General features: G+C 38.1%; 1 protein-coding gene across 14 annotated transcripts in view; it reads right to left on the minus strand.

The window, feature by feature from the left end:
* ZNF529 (zinc finger protein 529) overlaps positions 1–22,329 on the minus strand; it is a 76,584-nt gene that overhangs the window by 15,097 nt on the left and 39,158 nt on the right. For 13 of the 14 annotated variants that reach the window (XM_089902277.1, XM_089902276.1, XM_089902275.1 and 10 more), the window contains 2 exons: positions 14,479–14,572; positions 13,133–13,259 (listed from right to left, as the gene is read on the minus strand). In XM_089902277.1, coding sequence (XP_089758403.1) covers positions 13,133–13,259; positions 14,479–14,572 — 221 coding nt within the window. Of the gene's footprint in view, positions 1–13,132; positions 13,260–14,478; positions 21,569–22,329 lie in introns of those variants that run through there. The other variant, XM_089902263.1, reaches the window with a different exon arrangement.

Below are 22,329 nucleotides of genomic sequence, written 5' to 3' on the forward strand. Positions count from 1 at the left end.
TTGCCCTCATACCCATTTTTCCAATTGTGTAATCTGTAATTTTCTCTGTTATCATACTGTTTATTTCCTTATTAAACTCCAAAAGGACAAATAAAATCATTCTATGTGCCACTGAATAGCAAGCCCCAAGGTCATAGTAATTTATAATTACAGGAAAAGCAAATCACTGGTTGAAAGCAATGTGAGAATAAAAGCCAATATTACAAAAAGAAGTCACTGGAAAACACAATTACCAGAATAATTATATAACTATAAGAATCTCCATGCCTTTAAAACCTCACACGACACTACAGTGATTTTATATATATGTTTATATACATGAAAATTATAATATAGTAAGATACATTCATATATATAATAGTGTTTATAAATGATTGTTTTCCAATTGCCTCTCCACCTACGCATACTGTCTCCATCACTGCTGTTAATTTCCTCCTATGCAAAATCATGAGTTTCTTCATCCCAATAAAGATGGTGTTTTATTTACCTCTCTTCAGTAACATTTTCACTATTATTCATCTATCCTCCTGAAATCCTAGTCTATATTTAAATGTTTTCCTTCATGCTCTTTCCCAGGTATTCCTTTCCATTTTCTTATTCTCAAAGCTAACCACTGCTATACTGCCTAAAATAGTATCAGAATGTTTTAGATATTATAATAGGTATTTCCCATATTTTAAAGCTTATGCAATTCTGAGTAAACCTGCGGCTGAAAAGGAGAATTTGGTAACAGAATGATATGTAAAATGTGGTGAAGGTGGGCAAGAGTGTAAGGCACTTTGTAACAAAAGATCTCTTGGACCTAGCTGGAGATTGGCAATCAGATGAGGGAACAACCTAAGGAAAATCCAAAGTGACTGATATACATTGCATGATAAAAGGCAAAAATAATTTCTTGTGACTGAATTATGTATAATTAAGGTGAAATAATGCAAACACCATTATTTGACTGAAACAATAAAATCATAAATGAATGCCAGTATCAGTAAATTAAAAGTACTTCCAATTAGAAATGAAGACACTTTCTATCAAATAACTGTTTAGTTATTGTAGAAATGTAACAGAAATTACAAAACTTTCAGGGAATGGTGGCGTTGAAAATATTGCACATTAAAAATCTATGAAACTCAATATTAGTCACATAGAAAGTAAGAATTTAGACACTTATATTGATAAAACTGAAAGAATGAAAACCAATGTATACATTCCATTCAAGAAGACAGAAAAGAACAAAGTGACCTAAAGAAAAGGTGAGAGGAGAATACAATAAATATAGAATCAGAATGTGATGAGTTAGAGAACATATAAAGAATATAATCAACAAATATAAAAAGTGAAATAAATCAAAGATGACACAAACAGATGGAGAAATATACCATGTCCTTGGATTGGAAGAATCAGTACTGTGAAAATGACTATACTACCCAAAGCAATCTACAGATTCAATGCAATCCCCATCAAACTCCTAGTGGTATTCCTCACTGAATTGGAACAAAAAATTTTACAATTCGTATGGAAACACAAAAGACCCAAATAGCCAAAGCAATCTTGAGAAAGAAAAACGGAGTTGGAGGAATCAGGCTCCCTGACTTCAAACTATACCACAAAGCTTCAGTAATCAAGACAGTATGGTACTGGCACAAAAACAGAAAAGTAGATCAATGGAACAGGATAGAATGCCCAGAGATAAACCCACACACATATTGTCATCTAATTTACGAGAAGGGAGGCAAGAACGTACAGTGGAGAAAGGACAGCCTCTTCAATAAGTGGTGCTGGGAAAACTGGACAGCTACATGTAAAAGAATGAAATTAGAACACTCCCTAACACCATACACAAAAATAAACTCCAAATGGATTAAAGACCTAACTGTAAGACCAGACACTATAAAACTCTTAGAGGAAAACATAGGAAAAACACTCTGACACAAACAACAGCAAGATCTTTTTTGACCCACCTCCTAGAGTAACGGAAATAAAAATAAACAAATGGAACTAAAAAAATCCAATTAAAAAATGGATGGAAGGGGCTTCCCTGGTGGCGCAGTGGTTGGGAGTCTGCCTGCCGATGCAGGAGACACGGATTTGCGCCCCGGTCTGGGAGGATCCCACATGCTGAGGAGCAGCTAGGCCCGTAAGCCATGGCCACTGAGCCTGCACGTCTGGAGCCTGTGCTCCACAGTGGGAGAGGCCACAATGGTGAAAGGCCCGTGTAACACACAAAAAAAAATGGATGGAAGACCTAAATAGACATTTCACCAAGGAAGACATACAGATGGCCAAGAAGCACATGAAAAGATGCTCAACATCACTAATTATTAGAGGAATGCGAATCAAAACTACAATGAGGTATCACCTCATGCCAGTCAGAATGGCTATTATCAAACAATCTAGAAACAATAAATGCTGGAAAGGGTTTGGTGAAAAGAGAACCCTCCTGCACTGTAAGTGGGAATGTAAATTGAAACAACCACTATGGAAAACAGTATGGAGGTTCCTTAAAAAACTAAAAATAGAACTACCATATGACACAGCAATCCCACTACTAGGCATATACCCTGAGAAAAGCATAATTCAAAAAGAGACATGTACCACAATGTTCATTGCAGCACTATTTACAATAGCCAGGACATGGAATCAACCTAAATGTCCATCGACAAACGAATGGATAAAGAAGATGTGGCACATATATACAATGGAATATTACTCAACCATAAAAAGAAACGAAATTGAGTTATTTGTAGTGAGGTTGATGGACCTAGAGTCTGTTATACAGAGTGAAGTAAGTCAGAAAGAAAAACAAATACCATATTCTAACACATATACATGGAATCTAAAAAAAAAAATGGTATTGATGAACCTAGTTGCAGGGCAGGAATAAAGATGCAGACATAGAGAATGGACTTGAGGACATGGGGTGGGAGGGGTAAGTTGGGGCGAAGTGAGAGAGTAGCATCGACATATATACACTACCGAATGTAAAGTAGTTAGCTAGTGGGAAGGAGCAGCATAGCACAGGGAGATCAGCTCTGTGCTGTGTGATGACATAGAGGGGTGGGATAGGGAGGATGGGAAGGAGGCTCATGAGGGAGGGGATATAGGGTCATATGTATGCATATGGCTGATTCACTTTGGTGTACAACAGAAACTAACACAGTATTGTGAAGCAATTATACTCCAATAAAGATCTATTAAAAAAAATAAATGACAAATGAAAGAACCATCACAGAGGGTATTTTTTAAATGTTATAAGACTCATATGCCAACCAATTTGAAAATGTTGACTTATGAATTATTTTCTAGGTAAATAAATACTGAAAACCCCAGAAGCCATAAAAGTTGAAAAATGAACAATTTGCTAGAAAGAGATAAAATTGTCAAAGACTTACCTCCCATGAAACAAAAAATCATAAGCATGCCTATTGCCCAGGTTGTGGCAATAAACCAGGTAATGAACCATGGCTCCTAAAATAAAGATCTGAGTCACGACCTGGAGCAGGTAAGGTAGAAGATGTGCCCTTGACTGTTGTGACAGAAGCAAGAATGTTTTATAATATTAATGAACCATAACAAAAAGACACAGATCATCAAAGGAGACCACCATTTTGACAATACAATAATCAAAAGAGGGTTAAAAGTACTTTGTGTACCTAAACATGTTAACTAAACACTAAAAATTTATAGCTAGAATTAATTTTTTAAAAAGGAACAAAACACATAAAACATGGAAGACCAGAAGAACTCACTTTAAACCAATTCAGGTGTTTGGTCTGGGATAGGGAAGTTATAGGGTGAGCCTGGGAAAGCTTCAGAAAGCAATAGTAAATTCAAAGAATAAAGAATCAAGTCAAAGGTACACAAAAATCCATAAGGAATTAGTATTTATACAGCTAGGCATCAACAAAGACTGTGATGGGCTAAAGTATACTAAACCAATGAAAATCAACAAATCCATAATGATACATAAATAAGAGGTCAGAAAATTTCAAGTGCACCATTTGAGGTGGCTAATTAGTTACAATCATATAAAGAGTATAATCAAACACTTGCTGCCTTTTCCATTAGATTTCAAGTTTATCAAGTAGCATGAGGGTAACTAATTAAATGTATTAGAAGGAATGACGGACTTAGTACAACACTGATTTAAATGAAGGTTTTCAATTGTAAAGAGCATTAAGTGAATTGTTGATGAGGAACTGTGTATTCACAGAATGCTAAAGTAGGACCAGAGAGATCCCTTTCTGACCATAATATCTGAATTAGTTCCATTGTTCTTCATCCCTTTATTTTGCTTACTTTTCTTCATAGCACATATCACTATCCATGATATATTTTCTAATCATTTATTTACCTATTTATTATATATCTCACTTACTAGTATGTTAGTTCCATGACATTAAGATCTGTATTGATCTTTCTTACCATTGTACTTATAGGGCTAACACAATATCTATCTTACTGTACACACTGATTAACTGTTGATTATATAAATGACCAAGATTTTTTTGTCAGTGAAAACATTTATGTAAGTCTAAATACAAGAGGAACTAGGGGAAATGTTGGTTGAATTGAGGAAGATCTTAATTTCCTTCCCCAAGTATCAGGCTTTTTTCCCATATGGGTTTAAAGGGAGTTTCCCCAAAACATCACAGGGGCCAACCTCCTCTTGGACAGGCTGGGCTTTTTACTCTGGTGATGGCTTTCCTTGCTTCATCAAGTCCTCACTCACCTAGCCCCGTTTACTTGTCACATTCCTCATAACCCTCCAGGGCAACTTCCCTTCCACTAATAAGGCAGTCAAGACTGGCTTAGAAATGGAACACTCTGTTTACAACAAAGAAATGTAACATAATATATAGAAATATATAAGAATCATAACCAATTCTAAAAAACACTTTTGAGAATTGGTTAAGTTTTTAATAAATGAGGTTGAAATGAAAGACTTCAGAGAAGATAAATATGAGAAGATTGAAAGAACATTCACCTTAAAGTGACCATAGAATTACAAAGTATAAAGAGAGTATAAATTTTCTGACCTCTTATTTATGTATCATTAAGGATTTGTTAATTTTCATTGGTTTAGTATACTTTAGCCCATCATAGCTTTTGATTGTTAATGGCTAGCTGTATAAATACTTTACCAGACAGGTAAAGAAATGTCTTCTTTTATTTAAACCCATGCTCTCTCTTTGCCTTGAGAGGCAGTATGTTGTAACAGCTAAGAATATCAACTCTGGCATCAGACTGCTTTGGTAAGAAAACCTGCTTCTGACACTAACTAGTTATGTAACCCTGGAGGGGTAGCCTAAATACTCTTTGTCTTAGCAATCTCTTCAAAGAACAATAATGCAAGTAGTATTTATGCCATAGGGTTGTAGAATTAGATAACTCAGTATATTAAAAGGGCTTAAATCGGGGCCTGGTACAAGGCAAGAACTATGTGAGCTGAGAGGAAAACAAGGAGCTTTCTAAAACATTAAAAGGTCCTTGCTGGAATACTGACTTAACGTTAAATGCAAAGTTCTTTAACCCCATAGCAGGTGTAAGACAACACTTGTGTCAGGCAATGAATATGACTTCTATTTGCCAATGTAACAATATAAATTATACAAATTCTTTTAATAATCATAACAACTCAGGACACAGTATCTTAGCTGTTCTCCCAGAAGGTGGGTAAGAAAGTAATAAAGAAATTTTAGCAATTCTGGGCTCAAACACAATATAATAAATATCTCAAAGGATACAGTGTATGTATACTAGAAGTCAAATCCAAGGACTTCCCTGGTGGCGCAGTGGTTAAGAATCCACCTGCCAATGCAGGAGACACGGGTTCAAGCCCTGGTTTGGGAAGATCCCGCATGCCACAGAGCAACTAAACCCATGTGCCGGGGAGAAGGAGCGGAAATTGGCAGAAGAGTAAGACGTGGAGATCACCTTCCTCCCCACAGATACACCAGAAATACATCTACATGGGGAACAACTCCTACAGAACTCCTACTGAACGCTGGCGGAAGACCCCAGACATGCCAAAAGGCAAGAAACTCCCCACGTACCTGGGTAGGGCAAAAGAAAAAACAGAGACAAAAGGATAGGGACGGGACCTGCACCAGTGGGAGGGAGCTGTGAAGGAGGAAAGGTTTCCACACACTAGGAAGCCCCTTCGCGGGTGGAGACTGTGGGTGGCAGAGGGGGAAAGCTGCAGAGCCGCGGAGGACAGCACAGCCACAGGGGTGCAGAGGGCAAAGCAGAGAGATTCCTGCACAGAGGATCGGTGCTGACCGGCACTCACCAGCCCGAGAGGCCTGTCTGTTCACCCGCCGGGGCGGGTGGGGCTGGGAGCTGAGGCTTGGGCTTCAGTGGGAGCGCAGGGAGAGGACTGGGGTTGGCGGCGTGAACAGAGCCTGCAGGGGGTTAGTGCACCATGGCTAGCCGGGAAGGAGTCAGGGGAAAAGTCTGGAGCTGCCAAAGAGGCAAGAGACTTTTTCTTCCCTCTTTGTTTCGTGGTGCGTGAGGAGACGGGATTAAGAGCCCTGCTTAAAGGTGCTCCAGAGACAGGTGCGAGCCGCGGCTAAAAGCACGGACCCCAGAGACGCGCATGAGATGCTAAGGCTGCTGCTGCCGCCTCCAAGAAGCCTGTGTGCAAGCACAGGTCACTATCCACACTCCCCTTCCGGGGAGCCTGTGCAGCCCGCCACTGCCAGGATCCCGGGATCCAGGGACAACTTCCCCGGGAGAACACACGGCACGTCTCAGGCTGGTGCAAGTCACATCGGCCTCTGCCGCCGCAGGCTCACCCCCCACTCCGTACCCTCCCTCCCCCCGGCCTGAGTGAGCCAGAGACCCCGAAGCAGCTGCTCCTTTAACCCCGTCCTGTCTGAGCAAAGAACAGACGCCCTCCAGCGACCTACACGCAGAGGCAGGGCCAAATCCAAAGCTGAACCCTGGGAGCTGTGAGAACAAAGAAGAGAAAGGGAAATCTCTCCCAGCAGCCTCAGAAGCAGCGGATTAAAGCTCCACAATCAACTTGATGTACCCTGCATCTGTGGAATACATGAATAGACAATGAATCAACCCAAATTGAGGAGGTGGACTCTAAGAGCAAGATTTATGATTTTTTTCCCCTTTTCCTCTTTAACCGTGTGGATGAAAGGCTCTTGGTGCTACATCCAGGAGTCAGTGCTGTGCCTCTGAGGTGGGAGAGCCAACTTCAGGACACTGTTCCACAAGAGCCCTCCCAGCTCCAAATAATATCAAGCAGCGAAAATCTCCCAGAGATCTCCATCTCAACACCAGCACCCAGCTTCACTCAACGACCAGCAAGCTACAGTGCTGGACACCCTATGCCAAACAGCTAACAACACAGGAACACAACCCCACCCATTAGCAGAGAGGCTGCCTAAAATCATAATAAGTTCACAGACCCCCAAAACACACCACCAGACGTGGACCTGCCCACCAGAAAGACAAGATCCAGCCTCATCCACCAGAACACAGGCACTAGTCCCCTCCACCAGGAAGCCTACACAACCCACTGAACCAACCTTAGCCACTGGGGACAGACAACAAAAACAATGGGAACTACGAACCTGCAGCCTGCAAAAAGGAGACCCCAAACACAGTAAGATAAGCAAAATGAGAAGACAGAAAAACACACAGCAGATGAAGGAGCAAGGCAAAAACTCACCAGACCTAACAAATGAGGAGGAAATAGGCAATCTACCTGAAAAAGAATTCAGAGTAATGACAGTAAAGATGATCCAAACTCTTGGATATAGAATGGAGAAAATACAAGAAACGTTTAACAAGGACCTAGAAGAACTAAAGAACAAACAAACAGAGATGAACAGCACAATACATGAAATTAAAAATTCTCTAGAAGGGATCAATAGCAGAATAACTGAGGCAGAAGAACGGATAAGTGACCTGGAAGATAAAATAGTGGAAATAACTACTGCAGAGCAGAATAAAGAAAAAAGAGTGAAAACAACTGAGGACAGTCTCAGAGACCTCTGGGACAACATTAAACGCACCAACATTCGAATTATATGGGTTCCAGAAGAAGAAGAGAAAAAGAAAGGGACTGAGAAAATATTTGAAGAGATTATAGTTGAAAACTTCCCTAATATGGGAAAGGAAATAGTTAATCAAGTCCAGGAAGCACAGAGAGTCCCATACAGGATAAATTCAAGGAGAAATACGCCAAGACACATAGTAATCAAACTGTCAAAAATTAAATACAAAGAAAACATATTAAAAGCAGCAAGGGAAAAACAACAAATAACACATAAGGGAATCCCCATAAGTTTAACAGCTGATCTTTCAGCAGAAACACTGCAAGCCAGAAGGGACTGGCAGGACATATTTGAAGTGAAGAAGGAGAAAAACCTGCAACCAAGATTACTCTACCCAACAAGGATCTCATTCAGATTTGATGGAGAAATTAAAACCTTTACAGGCAAGCAAAAGCTGAGAGAGTTCAGCACCACCAAACCAGCTTTACAGCAATGCTAAAGGAACTTCTCTAGGCAAGAAACACAAGAGAAGGAAAAGACCTACAATAACGAACCCAAAACAATTAAGAAAATGGGAATAGGAACATACATATCTATAATTACCTTAAATGTAAATTGACTAAATGCTCCCACCAAAAGACACAGACTGGCTAAATGGATACAAAAACAAGACCCATATATATGCTGTCTACAAGAGACCCAGTTCAGACCTAGAGACACATACAGACTGAAAGTAAGGGGATGAAAAAAGATATATCATGCAAATTGAAACCAAAAGAAAGCTGAAGTAGCAATTCTCATATCAGACAAAATAGACTTTAAAATAAAGTCTACTAGAAGAGACAAAGGACACTACCTAATGATCAAGTGATCGATCCAAGACAAAATTATAACAATTGTAAATATTTATGCGCCCAATATAGGAGCACCTCAATACATAAGGCAAATACTAACAGCCATAAAAGGGGAAATTGACAGTAACACATTCATAGTAGGGGACTTTAACACCCCACTTTCACCAATGGACAGATCATCCAAAATGAAAATAAATAAGGAAACACAAGCTTTAACTGATACATTAAACAAGATGGACTTAATTGATATTTATAGGACAGTCCATCCAAAAACAACAGAATACACATTTTTCTCAAGTGCTCATGGAACATTCTCCAGGAGAGATCATATCTTGGGTCACAAATCAGTCCTTGGTAAATTTAAGAAAATTGAAATTGTATCAAGTATCTTTTCCGACCACAACGCTGTGAGACTAGATATCAATTACAGGAAAAGATCTGTAAGAAATACAAACACATGGAGGCTAAACAATACACTACTTAATAACGAAATGATCACTGAAGAAATCAAAGAGGAAATCAAAAAATACCTAGAAACAAATGACAATGGAGACACGACAACCCAAAACCTATGGGATGCAGCAAAAGCAGTTCTAAGAGGGAAGTTTATAGCAGTACAGTCCTACCTTAAGAAACAGGAAACATCTCGAATAAACAACCTAACCTTGCACCTAAAGCAATTAGAGAAAGAAGAACAAAAAAAACCCAAAGTTAGCAGAAGGAAAGAAATCATAAAAATCAGATCAGAAATAAATGAAAAAGAAATGAAGGAAACGATAGCAAAGATCAATAAAACTAAAAGCTGGTTCTTTGAGAAGACAAAATTGATAAACCACTAGCCAGACTCATCAAGAAAAAAAGGGAGAAGACTCAAATCAATAGAATTAGAAATGAAAAAGGAGAAGTAACAACTGACACTGCAGAGATACAAAAGATCATGAGGGATTACTACAAGCAACCTATGCCAATAAAATGGACAACCTGGAAGAAATGGACAAATTCTTAGAAATGCACAACCTACCAAGACTGAATCAGGAAGAAATAGGAAATATGAACAGACCAATCACAAGCACTGAAATTGAAACTGTGATTAAAAATCTTCCAACAAACAAAAGCCCAGGACCAGATGGCTTCACAGGCGAATTCTATCAAACATTTAGAGAAGAGCTAACACCTATCCTTCTAAAACTCTTCCAAAATATAGCAGAGGGAGGAACACTCCCAAACTCATTCTACGAGGCCACCATCGCTCTGATACCAAAACCAGACAAACATGTCACAAAGAAAGAAAACTACAGGTCAATATCACTGATGAACATAGATACAAAAATCCTTAACAAAATACTAGCAAACAGAATCCAACAGCACATTAAAAGGATCATACACCATGATCAAGTGGAGTTTATTCCAGGAATGCAAGGATTCTTCAATATATGCAAATCAATCAATGTGATACACCATATTAACAAGCTGAAGGAGAAAAACCATATGATCATCTCAATAGATGCAGAGAAAGCTTTCGACAAAATTCAACACCCATTTATGATAAAAACCCTGCAGAAAGTAGGCATAGAGGGAACTTCTCTCAACATAATAAAGGCCATAGATGACAAACCCACAGCCAACATCATCCTCAACGGTGAAAAACTGAAAGCATTTCCACTAAGATCAGGAACAAGACAAGGTTGCCCACTCTCACCACTCTTATTCAACATAGTTTTGAAAGTTTTAGCCACAGCAATCAGAGAAGAAAAGGAAATAAAAGTAATCCAAATAGGAAAAGGAAAAGTAAAGCTGTCACTGTTTGCAGATGACATGATACTATACATAGAGAATCCTAAAGATGCTACCAGAAAACTACTAGAGCTAATCAATGAATTTGATAAAGTAGCAGGATAAAAAATTAATGCACAGAAATCTCTGGCATTCCTATACACTAATGATGAAAAATCTGAAAGTGAAATCAAGAAATCACTCCCATTTACCACTGCAACAAAAAGAATAAAATATCTAGGAATAAACCTACCTAAGGAGACAAAAGACCTGTATGCAGAAAATTATAAGACACTGATGAAAGAAATAAAAGATGATACAAATAGATGGAGAGATATACCATGTTCTTAGATTGGAAGAATCAACATTGTGAAAATGACTCTACTACCCAAAGCAATCTACAGATTCAATGCAATCCCTATCAAACTACCACTGGCATTTTTCACAGAACTAGAACAAAAAATTTCACAATTTGTATGGAAACACAAAAGACCCCGAATAGCCAAAGCAATCTTGAGAACGAAAAACGGAGCTGGAGGAATCAGGCTCCCTGACTTCAGACTATACTACAAAGCTACAGTAATCAAGACAGTATGGTACTGGCACAAAAACAGAAAGATAGATGAATGGAACAGGATAGAAAACCCAGAGATAAACCCATGCACATATGGTCACCTTATCTTTGATAAAGGAGGCAGGAATGTACAGTGGAGAAAGGACAGCCTCTTCAATAAGTGGTGCTGAGAAAACTGGACAGCTACATGTAAAAGTAGGAGATTAGATCACTCTCTAACACCATACACAAAAATAAGCTCAAAATGGATTAAAGACCTAAATGTAAGGCCAGAAACTATCAAACTCTTAGATGAAAACATAGGCAGAACCCTCTGTGACATAAATCACAGCAAGACCCTTTTTTACCCACCTTCTAGAGAAATGGAAATAAAAACAAAAATAAACAAATGGGACCTAATGAAACTGCAAAGCTTTTGCACAGCAAAGGAAACCATAAACAAGACCAAAAGACAACCCTCAGAATGGGAGAAAATATTTGCAAATGAAGCAACTGACAAAGGATTAATCTCCAAAATTTATAAGCAGCTCATGCAGCTCAATAACAAAAAAACAAACAACCCAATCCAAAAATGGACAGAAGACCTAAATAGACGTTTCTCCAAAGAAGATATACAGATTGCCAACAAACACATGAAAGAATGCTCAACATCATTAATCATTAGAGAAATGCAAATCAAAACTACAATGAGATATCATCTCACACTGGTCAGAATGGCCATCATCAAAAAATCTACAAACAATAAATGCTGGAGATGGTGTGGAAAAAAGGGAACACTCTTGCACTGCTGGTGGAAATGTGAATTGGTACAGCCACTATGGAGAACAGTATGGAGGTTCCTTAAAAAACTAAAAATAGAACTACCATATGACACAGCAATCCCACCACTGGGCATATACCCTGAGAAAACCATAATTCAAAAAGAGTCATGTACCAAAATGTTCATTGCAGCTCTATTTACAATAGCCCGGAGATGGAAACAACCTAAGTGTCCATCATCGGATGAATGGATAAAGAAGATGTGGCACATATATACAATGGAATATTACTCAGCCATAAAAAGAAATGAAATTGAGCTGTTTGTAATGAGGTGGATGGACCTAGAGTCTGTCATACAGAGTGAAGTAAGTCAGAAAGAGAAAGACAAATACCATATGCTAACACATATATATGGAAGTGAAGAAAAAGAAAATGTCATGAAGAACCTAGGGGTAAGACAGGAATAAAGACACAGACCTACTAGAGAATGGACTTGAGGATATGGGGAGGAGGAAGGGTAAGCTGTGACAAAGCGAGAGAGAGGAATGTACATATACACACTACCAAATGTAAGGTAGATAGCTAGTGGGAATCAGCCGCATAGCACAGGGAGATCAGCTCGGTGCTTTGTGACCACCTGGAGGGGTGGGATAGGGAGGGTGGGAGGGAGGGAAACACAAGAGGGAAGAGATATGGGAACATATGTATATGTATAACTGATTCACTTTGTTATAAAGCAGAAACTAACAAACCATTGTAAAGCAATCATACTAATAAAGATGTAAAAAAAAAAACCCGTGTGCCACAACTACTGAGCCTGTGCTCTACAGCCTGCAAGCCACAACTACTGAGCCCTCGTGCCACAACTACTGAAGCCTTCACGCCTAGAGCCCATGCTCCGCAATAAGATAAGCCACAGCAATGGGAAGCATGTGCACTGCACTGAAAAGTAGTCCCCACTCACCGCAACTAGAGAAAGCCTACACGCAGTAACAAAGTCCCAACACAGCCAAAAATAAATGAACGTAGAAATTATAAGAGACTGAGAAGGAACTTCATAGAAATTACATGAAGTTTCTTAAAAGATAGCTTTGAGTTCACTGAATGTCAACTGATATTCTATAGAACATATTCTAAATTATGTAAACAGCTAAATTTACCCAGTGAGACCAAGTTGCTGTAATTTTCCATCATCACGTCCCAGTACAAGTCCCTCTGAGCAGAATCCAGATACTCCCATTCCTCCTGAGAGAAGCTGATGACCACATCCCTGAATGTCACCAATTCCTGAAACAACAAACCACATAAGTATAATTGAAGGAAACATTTTTGAGTAAAAGATAAGAAATAAAGAATTGAATTAAACTATTTTATATAGAATGGATAAACAATAAGGGACTACTGTATAGCACAGGGAACTATATTCAATATCCTGTAATAAACCAAATGGAAAAGAATATATATCTATATAACTGAATCACTTTGCTGTACAACAGAAATTAACACAACATTGTAAATCAACTATACTTCAATAATATAAATTTTAAAAAAAAAGAAAAAGAATTGCATTACAGGAAGGGGGTCTAATAGCAAGTACATCGGCCAGGGGTAGAAGCCTATGGTATGGGAAGTAAGGAAATTAATGCTACCAAACCAGACTATCTACAGGTCTTTAAAGAATCCTTTTGATTCAGAGAAATCTTCCTGCATGCTATGGGATTTCTTAGCTAAGCACGTCTGGAAATAAAATAATCAGTTTACAAATTAAAAGAAATAGTGTATACATGAACGCTGCATGCTACATGCCTGCTGAATGTATTATCAATAATAGTGAATTTCTACATCCTCGTTCCTCTGTAAAGGAAAAATATCTAGCTTAGAAAATGGGATATGAACAATATTTTAAAATTTCTTACAACCCCAAGTTCATCACTGTTAATCACCATTTCACATTATATAAGAATTATAACTTCTAATGAAAAATTATTTATTAAATGCTTTTTAGTGGCTACAGAGTAGTCTGCTTGGTGGAAATATATCAGCCTTAATTATATTTAGACATATAAGTTGGATAAGATCTCCTCCAATTCTGAAATCTACAGTAATCTATTTATGTCTGACTGAGACTAGTCAACATCAAATCCAGTCTACCTGGAAAAATAGGTCTGTTCAGAAGTACAGACTTTGCCCATATGTCATCAAATGGATCCATTTGCTCTTTTTCTCTACCCAAGAGTATGAAAAAGGCTGGTCAATGCCTCCATCTAGGGATTCCATTTCTACCCTATAGCTGCTCTGAACAAAACACTGAACACATAGGAATGTTGAACATTATTTGGAGAATAGATAGACACATAGGAGGTACAGTGTGCTGTTTGACTCCAACTCTCACAAGAAAGTGAAAATGGGGATTTTTATGGGGATGTGGGGTACACTCTTAGGGCTGCTTTCTGGGAAGATTCAGACAAATGAAATGTTCACAAAGGAGAGAGAAATAGCAACTTACATGGTCCATGGTTAGAACTGTAGAGAATTGATCAGGGAATTCCACTTCTGGTATGACAGCATGAGGAGCTCCACCGACATGCTCCCCATTGAAACTGGTAAAAATTATATATAAAAACATAGAGCAAATGAAGTAACATTTGTAAATCTACTAAAACTTATTAAGAACTGTGAAAGTCTGCAGTATCTTAATCTAACCTGCACCCTTCCTTGTCCATCCCATCCTAGTGAGAAAAAGATTCCACTGCAAACTAGTACAGCCAAGGACACAAACTTCCTCACCACTCATGCCCTGTTCCCAGTCAGATAACTATCTTCCTGGGAGGAGTAGAACATCAGCATTTCTCATTCTGCCCCCAGATACCTGTTGCTCAGGCAAATGCAACAAAGGAATGGAGATTTTCTTCTGCCTAGTAGCCACACAAGAATTGTATGTTGTACCATGGGTGTGGCACTGCTGAGAATACTGGGGTTCCAACTGTCTTTGCCTTGGCTCATAGGGCAGGAGTTCCATGCCACAAGAGGCAAGTTGAGACCTAGGACTGCTGCCCAATCCCCTCCAGAGCCCTCTCCAAAGGAACTGCCTTCATTTGCAACAGAGTGTGAAGAAGTTCAAGGGTAAGGACATTCTCAAAAACACTGGAAATTTTGGTGAAAGGCTATTGCAAGAAGATTGAAAAATTCATTGGAGTTAAATGCTAAACTGTAGGCTGGCTAGTTTGTCAGAAAGGATCAGAGAAAGATACTTGGGGAGCCCTTCCTATTGTCAGAACAAATCTCAGACACTGACTTTATTTCATTAGTCTGCGAAGCAGTGTAACCCCACAGCATTACTGAAAACAATAGTGCTATCAGTCACAATCAGTGGATCCTAACAGCTTGGTGTGGTCAGGTAAAGAGACACTCAAAGACAGCCCTGTCAAAACCACTGTCATCCAAGGGTAACTGTGGTAATAGCAAAGTCTATACCCCAAGGAGCAACACCAGAGATTTACACTATGGGGGAGATAGATTTCACTTCATTAATATAGCCAGTCACTAAACAAGAAAGCAAATAACAATAACAGGCCTGGGGAGAAGAAGTAGACAAAAGTACCAGAGTTACAACAACTATCTAAAATATCTACTTTCCACAAACAAGAGACAGGTGAAGAAGTAGGAAAATATAACCCATAAACCAAAAACACTAAAGCCAAAACCAAACAGACAACAGAAACTGCCTGTGAGGAAGAAACCAGATTTAACAAAGACTTCAAAGTAGCCATTATAAATATGTTCAATAAACAAAGGAACCCATGCTTAAAGTAAATGAAGGTATGATCACAATGTCATATCAAATAAAGAATCAGTGAAGAGATAGAAGTTATTTAATATCACCAGATGGAAATTCTGGAGTTGAAAAGTATTAACTGAAATGAAAATTTCACTAGAGTAACTCAACTGTAGATGTGAACTGGGCAGAAAAAAAAGTACTAGAAAACTTAAAGATAACGTGATAGAGATCATGCAATCTGAAGAACAAAGGAAGAAAACACAAGGAAGAAAAATGAAAAGAGCATCAGAGAAATGTTGGACACCATTAAGCATACACCTGTAATAACTGTAACAGAAAAGAGGAAAGGCGCATTTTAATATATTCAAATAAATAATGGATGAAAAGTTCCCAGGACTTCTCTTGTGGTCCAGTGGTAAAGAATCTGCCTTCCAATGCAGGGGACACGCGTTTGAGCCCTGGTCTGGGAAGATCTCACATGCCGTGGAGCAACAAAGCCCGTACGCCACAACCACTGAGCCTGTGCTCTAGAGCCTGCGAGCCACAACTACTGAAGCCCGCACACCTAGAACCCGTGCTCCGCAACAAGAGAAGCCACCGCAATGAGAAGGCCGTGCACTGCAACGAAGAGTAGCCCCTGCTCGCCGCAACTAGAGAAAGCCTGCACGCAGCAACAAAAGACCAAGTGCAGCCAAAAATAAATTAAAAAAAATTTTTTAAATCAACTGTATAAAGTAATTCATATATATGTATACACATACATAAACATATACATGGGCTTCCCTGGTGGCGCAGTGGTTGAGAGTCCGCCTGCCGATGCAGGGGACACGGGTTCGTGCCCCGGTCCGGGAAGATTCCACGTGCCGCAGAGAGGCTGGGCCCGTGAGCCATGGCCACTGAGCCTGTGCGTCTGGAGCCTGTGCTCCGCAGCGGGAGAGGCCACAACAGTGAGAGGCCCGCATACCGCAAAAAATATATATATATATTATATACATATATATACACACACATAACATGTATTATTGGGCCTGCAACATATATAAATGTAGTATGTTCGACAATAATAACACAAAGGAGATAGGTAGAAGAAAAGCTTCATTAGGCAAAGGAAACGAATCCAGGTGGTAATCTGAATCCACAGGTTCAAATAAACAGAATGAAAAATGATAAACAGGATTAATATAACAATGCTACATATCATCTATAGCTGTTTATGTGCTACAATGGTAGAGTTGAGTAGGTGTGACAGAGACTGTGTAATCCACAAAGCCTAAAATATTTAATATCTGTCCTTTACAGGAAAAAAAAACCTTGTTAACCCCTACTGTAGAAGTTAATTTATGCATTTTTCACCTGTTACAACTGTAAACCCCTTGTTGTTGAGTGTAAACTATTTCAGTTACTTTGGGCAACTATTTGACACAATCTACTAAAAAAATATATACTATGACTTAGCAATTCCACTCTTGTGTATATGCCCAATAGAAATGAGTTTTTCCATCCAAAAAGTATGTAAAAGAATTATTTTAGCTGCATTTCTTTATACTGTCCTGAAACTGTTAACAACCCAAACATGCATCAACAGAAGTAGGGAAAAATTAAATGAGATACATTCCTATAGTGGAAGATTACTTAAGAATAAAACTGAACAAACAGCAGATGATTTTCATAAACATGAGGCTGAGCAAAAGAGGGCAGAAAAAAATGTACATAATGGGGACTTCCCTGGCTGTCCAGTAGTTAAGACTCTGAATTTCCACTGCAGGGGGTGCAGGTTCGATCCCTTGTTGGGAAACTAAGATCCCACATGCCACACAGCACGGCAAAAAAAAAAAAAAAAAAAGTACATAATGTACGATTCCATTTATATGAACTTCCAAATTAGTTAAAACTTATCTATTGTAATAGTGAAAAGAATATTGGTTACCTTTGTTGGGGGTAAAGGCAAGTTGGTAATGACTGGAAGGAAACAGAAGGGAGCATCCTGGAGTGTTGGAAATATGCTATATCTTAGCTGTGTAATGGTTTCATAGATATACATAAATGTTAAAAACAATCCAGCTTTAGAATACGGTTTGTATAGTTTACACTAAGTTACATCTCAGAAAAAAACCAAATCCACAAAGTGGCAGAGCTGTTTTGAACTCATATTCCTCTTACTACAAAGCCAGTTCTAACTCTCGTTCTTGTCTCTTTAGTTCAGAACTTCTTCTTTATGTAGTGAAATCTGAGCATGGGTAGTAGTTCACTGGCAAGTTAGAAACAATCTATAAACTACCAAAATTTACTAAAGCATGAAAGTTATTAAATAAATCCATTCATGTTCATGGATATCTCATGGGTGCAGTAAACAATGAACTCAATGGGTCTGGAGTACCCAAACCTTGCTCTTTCCAAAGAAAGGAATGGCCCTTGAACAGCTCCTGGGAGACAACCTCTGAGCCCTTACAATATCCTGCTTGATAAGAGCATATCTGGGCTATGCCAGACAGATAATTTATGCTATAAATGTGATTTATGGTAAACACCTATTTTTGTTGGCCAGGGGTCCTGGGATGCACTGTATCAATTTGACCTCTGTAGCAGCTAAGCCTAGTCACACAGTTGCTCCATGACTGTGTGACTCACTCTCAATAAAGAGTTGGACATCAAGGCTCAGGTGAGTTTCCCTGACCTACTTCACATGTGTTGTTACAAAATGTTGCTGGCAGAATTTAGTGCTGTCTATATGACTCCACTGGAAGCTCACATCTAGTTTCTCCTGGACTTTTCTCTTTGCTGATCTTAATCTGTATCCTTTGACTGTAATAAACCATGAACACAAGCATAACGGCTTTTCTGGATTTTGTGAGTCCTAGCAAATCGTCAATCTGAGGATGGTTTTGGTAAACCCTGACAATCCATGGCTTTAGTGTATGTTGGTAAAAACCTAACAGCCTTGGGTTTGTCTCCATGACATCTCTCCTCATCAACTTCAAATGCATGTCATCCAATTTCTTTAATGATCATTATCATACCCTACTATAGTTTTAGTCCTATTCGCAGTTTATATTATGTGATCAGCTGTAAACAAGTTAAGGGATAGCAACTATGTCTCTTTAATGCTAATATCCACACCAATAACATGAATAAAATTGGCATATTACAGGCATTTAATAAATATTTAATCTGTAAATGCAACTTCTGGAATTTTTTCCTTAAGTAACATAAAAAAGTAGACAAAGTTCTATTAAAATGATGTACATCAGCGTAGTTTATGATAATTCTAAATATCTACGGATAGACAACAGGTTAAAGTGTGGTGAGCTATATGTTAGCAATATCTATGCAGTATTTAACAATGATAACATTGATTCATATTAAATTTGGGGGGAAAACATTTTGATGAATTACTCATCAAACAATCAGATTTTTAAAATAATTGGAGGTTGTGTACTATCATGATAAAGAACATAAAATCTATCATCCAAAATTCAGTTTGCAAATCTTATCTTTGGCTCTTACTGTGTAACCTTTTACTAAGTTACTTAACTGCCTTAATTTCCTCATCAGTAAAATGGAAATAACAATATGACCTACCTCAAAGTGTTGCTGTCTGGACCAAATTAAGTAAAAGACATAAAGCATTTTCAGTGCCATATAAAAAGCACCTAATGATACCTAATAAAAGCTGTCTGCTAATTTATGAAATGGTAAAGAATATTTCACATCCCTTGTTTCATTATTTTTTAAAAATTCCCTCTATGCTTCACCTTTGTGCTACAGTGAAATTTGAGATTTTCAGGTCTGTTCTTTCCTATAATGTTAACTCATTTCAGAGTCCAGCCTTGAGATTACAATTTTTCCTCAATAATATTTGTCACAAAGATTCTCAAAAATGAAAGGACATATCTCCTTGACCTCTACACAAAGCTGCAGACATATAACTAGAATCTATCTAATATGTAACAATTTGAGCATAAAAGGCTTAATCTTGTTCCCCTGTCCAACACAGAGAGTTACATGCATATTTATTTCTGTTTCTATAAAACTGTCCTTTCAAGTGTAATTTGTATAATGAGGTCTTGTATGATACCTGGATTTCCCAGATCATTCCTATGTCCTCTGAAAGAAACCACCACTTCTTAAAAAACCATGAATCTCTGATCAGCAGTCTTAATTCATGATTTGTTCTCCTGGTAATTGTTTATTTGATATCTATGTAATCTCCAAAGCTTTGAAAAGTTAGATATGTCAAATCACATGGTGACCACTGGCACTTTCTACTTATGCCTACCTGCCTAGAAGTGTGATAAAACTGTGACTTTGTCTCACTTATGTGGCAAATTTATTTAATTCTTTTTGCAGAAACAAAAGAAGAAATACATACACAGGTTCAAAAATTCTGAACAAAATATTAGCAAACTGAATTCAACAATACATTAAAAGGATCATACACCATGACCAAGTGGGATTTATTCCATGGATGCAAGAATGGTTCACCATCCCCAAAACAATTAATGTGATACATCATATTAACAAAATGAGGGATAAAACACACATGATCATCTCAATAGATGCATAAAAAGCATCTGACAAAATTACACATCCATTTATGATAAAAATTCTCAGTAAACTGGATATAGAGGGAACATACCTCAGCATAATAAAGGTCATATATAACAAGTCCACAGCAAATATCATACTTAATGGTGAAAAGCTGAAAGCTTTTCTTCCAAGAACAGGAACAAGACAAGGATACCCACTCTTGCCACTTTCATTCAACACAGTATTAGAAGTCTTAGCCAGAGCAATTACATGTTAAAAAAAAAAAAAGAGAGAAACAGAAAAAAGAAATAAAAGACATCTAAATAAGAAAAGAAGCAAAACTGTCACTATTTGCAGATGTGATATTACATACAAGAAAAGCCTAATGATTCCACCAAAAAACTATTATAAGTAATAAACAAATATAATAAAGTTGCAGGATACAAAATCAATATACAAAAAATCAGTTGTATTTCTATGGACTAATAATGAACACTCAGAAAGAAAAATTATGAGAACAATCCCGTTTACAAGTGCATCAAAAAGAATAAAATACTTAGGAATAAACTGAGCCAAGGAGGTGAAAGACCTGTACACCAAAAAATATAAGACACTGATGAAAGAAAGTGAAGACAAAATAAATAAATGGAAAGGTATTCCATGTTCATGGATTGGAAGAATAAATGCTACCCAAAACAATCTACAGATTCAGGGTAATCCCTATCAAAATTCCCATCCAATGGCATCTTTCAGAGAAATAGAAAAAACAATCCTAAAATTTGTATGGAATCACAAAAGGCCCCAAATAGCCAAAGAAATTTTGAGAGAGAAAAATAAAGCTGGAGGCATCATGCTTCCTGATTCCAAATTATATTACAAAGCTATAGTAATTGAACCAATGTGGTATTGGTTTTTTAAAAAAACACACACAGAGGAAGGAACAGAATAGACAGCCCAGAAATAAACTCAAGTACTTATGGTCAATTTATGACAATGGAGCCAAGAATATACAATGTAGTAAGGACAGTCTCTTCAATAGATAGTGTTGGGAAAATGGACAGCCACATGCAAAAGCATGAAACTAGACCACTATTTTGCACCATACACAAAACTCAAAATGGATTAAAGACTTGAACATAAAACCTGAAAACATAAAACTCCTAGAAGATAATACAGTGGGTAAGCAACTTTACATCCGTCTTGGCAGTGATTTTTTTTTGGATTTAGCACAAAAAAGCAAAAGCAACAAAAGCAAAAAACAAAACAAAACAAGACCCCGCCACTCCGCAGCACGTAGGATCCTCCCGGGCCGAGGCACGAACCCGTGTCTCCTGCAACGGCAGGCGGACTCTCAACCACTGCGCCACCAGGGAAGCCCTTCATTGTGGTTTTGATTTGCATTTCCCTGATGATTAATGATGTTGAGCACCTTTTCATGTACCTGGTGGAAATCTATGTTTTCCTTGGAAAAATGTCTATTCAAACCCTCTGCCCATTTTTAAAATCGAATTGTTTGGTTTTTTGCTATTGAGTTGTATGAGTTCTTTGTATGTTTTGGATAGTAACCCCTTATCAGTAATGTGATTTGCAAATATTTTCTCCATTAGAAGGTTGCCTTTTCATTTTGCTGATGGTTTTTTGGTTTGATGTAGTCCCACTCGTGAGCCATGGCCGCTGGGCCTGCGCGTCCGGAGCCTGTGCTCCAAGACGGGAGAGGCCACAACAGTGAGAGGCCCGCATACCGCAAAAAATAAATAAATAAAATAAACCACAATGAAACATCACCTCAACTGTTAGAATGGCTATCATCAAAAAGACAGATAACAAATGCTGGTGAGGATGTGGAGAAAAAGAAATCCTTGTGCACTGTTCATGGGAATGTAAATTGGTACAGCCACTACGGAAAACAGAATGGAGATTCCTTAAAAAAATTAAAAACAGAAATACCATATGATCCTGCAATTCCACTTCTGGGTATTTATCTTAAGGAAACTAAAACACTAACTCAGAAAGACTTATGTACCCCCCATGCTCATGCAGCATTATTTACAA

This window comes from Delphinapterus leucas, chromosome 20, assembly GCF_059928025.1.
Source record: "Delphinapterus leucas isolate spDelLeu-1000000601 "Yukka" chromosome 20, BTC_Dleu_Yukka2, whole genome shotgun sequence".
NCBI lineage: Eukaryota > Metazoa > Chordata > Mammalia > Artiodactyla > Monodontidae > Delphinapterus > Delphinapterus leucas.